The 2,198-nt window shown below is 47.2% G+C and overlaps 1 protein-coding gene across 1 annotated transcript in view; it reads right to left on the bottom strand.

The window, feature by feature from the left end:
* TBX20 (T-box 20) overlaps positions 1-1,894 on the bottom strand; it is a 33,368-nt gene extending 31,474 nt beyond the window's left edge. The window contains exons 1-2 of the mRNA XM_009880080.1: positions 1,584-1,894; positions 73-237 (exon numbers count right to left, since the gene is read on the bottom strand). Of these exons, the coding sequence (XP_009878382.1) occupies positions 73-237; positions 1,584-1,894 (476 nt within the window). The remainder of the gene's footprint in view (positions 1-72; positions 238-1,583) is intronic.
* Positions 1,895-2,198: the final 304 nt, after the last annotated feature.

Raw genomic sequence — 2,198 nt, 5'->3', positions numbered from 1 at the left:
AATTTCTTGAAGGAAAAAAGGGGGGAAAAGAGAAACAAAATAAAAGAAAGGCCAGCGGTAAAATCTACAAACCTTGCAGGGAGTGGAGGGTCAGCTTTTCCAGCCACTAACCAGGAAGACCTGTGGTAGGCATATCTATATCTTTTATTGTCCACAGGAACTATATCCATTAACACAATGTACTTGGCTTCAGGATCCACTCCGGAGAAGGAAACCCTGATCGTAGGAAACATTCTCCTGAAATAAAGGCAAATCAGAAAATAAATACACAGATGGAAAACAGAAATAAGAGACTTTCTGAAAAGCTGCTAAAAGTAAGAATTATATTTAAACCACCCGAAAAAAATTAAAGCATCTAGCAATTCTGCTTCAGTATGATACAAGTTAAATCCTGTGTATCTCTCTAATATGCACAGAAAGAACAGCTTGAAATCAGAACAATTTTTTGGAATCAAAAAGAAAAAAATGTTGAAAGTGAAAAAGTAAAACAGAAATGTACTGTTAATGTTAGTTAAAAGCACACAACTATTTCAGAAAATATTTGCACCTAAGGTACATAAGTCCTTAGAAACATAGACTATTTTTTGTTTGTGGGATTCATACTAGTGTGAGCGAAATATTGCAGAAATTATTTCTGTTAACGTTCTCACATATTTTAGATGCATGTTCTTTTAAGCCTGCTCATGGTATTTCTGAGAGGAGTTTTCAAAACTAAACTTTCCTTTCTTCACTTAAATTTTGGCAAAACGCGACTTGAAAATGTAAGGTTATGCCATAGACCAGAAATAAATAACTCTGGACAGTTTAAAATTTTAAACTTCAAATTGTAGATTTCATACGGACATTTTAAAATTATTTTTTAAAACACATACTGGTTGAGCTCGCTAGTTAGAAAAAAAAAAAAATCATCAGGGAACTACATTAATAACAAGTAACTCTGGGCATTACAAAACCCAAGAAGTCATTCCGCTCCTGCAGGCTGCATTTGACTGACCCAAACCCCAAAAGCTTTGCTGAGAAAGCGGCATGGTTTGAGTCGACGAGAAAGCCTGGGATTCTTTTGCACATTATTTGCAACAGAGAGAAAAGCAAAGCAAACCAAGCCGAGCCCTGACTGAATTACTTCCCCACGACCCCGCATTTCCCCGTGTCCGTACCCACCCAGCCCCGCGAAATCACTGCACCGCACGAAGGAGCTTTTTAACCACAGACCAAATTATTAGGGAAAAAACATTTCTCCAGAGCCGCCGGGACACCCCCCCCCCCCGGGTTCGTTTCAAGCGACCGCACCGCACTCCGCCGCCGCCTCTCCCTCTCCTCCCTGCGGGGCTCCGCGCACCGCGCATCATCGCGCCGCACCGCGCATCGCAGCCCCGGGTTGAGCCCGCCGAGGTGCTGCTGACCAGCGCGGCGGCGATTAAGGGGCTTCACCCTCCTCCTCCCCCTCCCCTTAGCCCCATCCGTGCTGCTCTCCCAAAATAAAAACTGGGGGGTTTTGGTTGGCTTGCCTTTTTTTTTTCCTCCCCTTCCAAAGCCACGTTTAGGAAGCTGCCCGGAGGGAACGCGGGGCTGCCCGGCCTTACCTCCCGGATTTGGTGATGATCATCTCGGTACCAAGTTCGTGAAACTTGTCCCAGAGCTCTTTGGTCTCCAGGCTGCAGGAGATTTTGGCCATCTCCTCGCTGGGGATGATGGGGGTGGTGGGGATGAGGGGTTCGGTGCACAGGGAGGAAGGGCTGGTGTTAAAATCCCCGTGAGGATCCAGGCTGGATAAGTCACTCAGAGGCTGGGCGCAAGAGGATTTCTCAACGAATTGTTCTGCAGGATTTTTTGGGAGGAAAAAAAAAAAAAGAGGGGATTCAGCCAGGACGGGGCGACCGCCGAGAAAAACCATTTGAAAATAATAATAATAATTATTATAATATAAATATGCATTTATCGTTCAGCTGCTCCTCCTCTGCTCCAGCACACCCCCAGATCCGCGCTGTTTTTTAGGCGTCAGCTCATCATTTGAGGGCAGGGGTGATGATTTTGGGAGATGAGCTCCGGGAAGAGCCCGGAGCTGCGCGTCTCCCGGAAGGCGCACGGGGAGAGATGCCCGGGTGGGAGTGGGGAGGAGAAGAGGGGGGAACACCGCCGCCCGGCTTGTACCCGCTCCGCGGGGCGCGGGGGGGCAGGGCGGGTCCTGCGCGGTGCTC

This window comes from Charadrius vociferus, unplaced genomic scaffold, assembly GCF_000708025.1.
Source record: "Charadrius vociferus isolate BGI_N301 unplaced genomic scaffold, ASM70802v2 scaffold760, whole genome shotgun sequence".
Taxonomy (NCBI): domain Eukaryota; kingdom Metazoa; phylum Chordata; class Aves; order Charadriiformes; family Charadriidae; genus Charadrius; species Charadrius vociferus.
The sequence above is the reverse complement of the archived record's forward strand: the minus strand, read 5'-3'. Positions and strand labels throughout refer to the sequence as shown.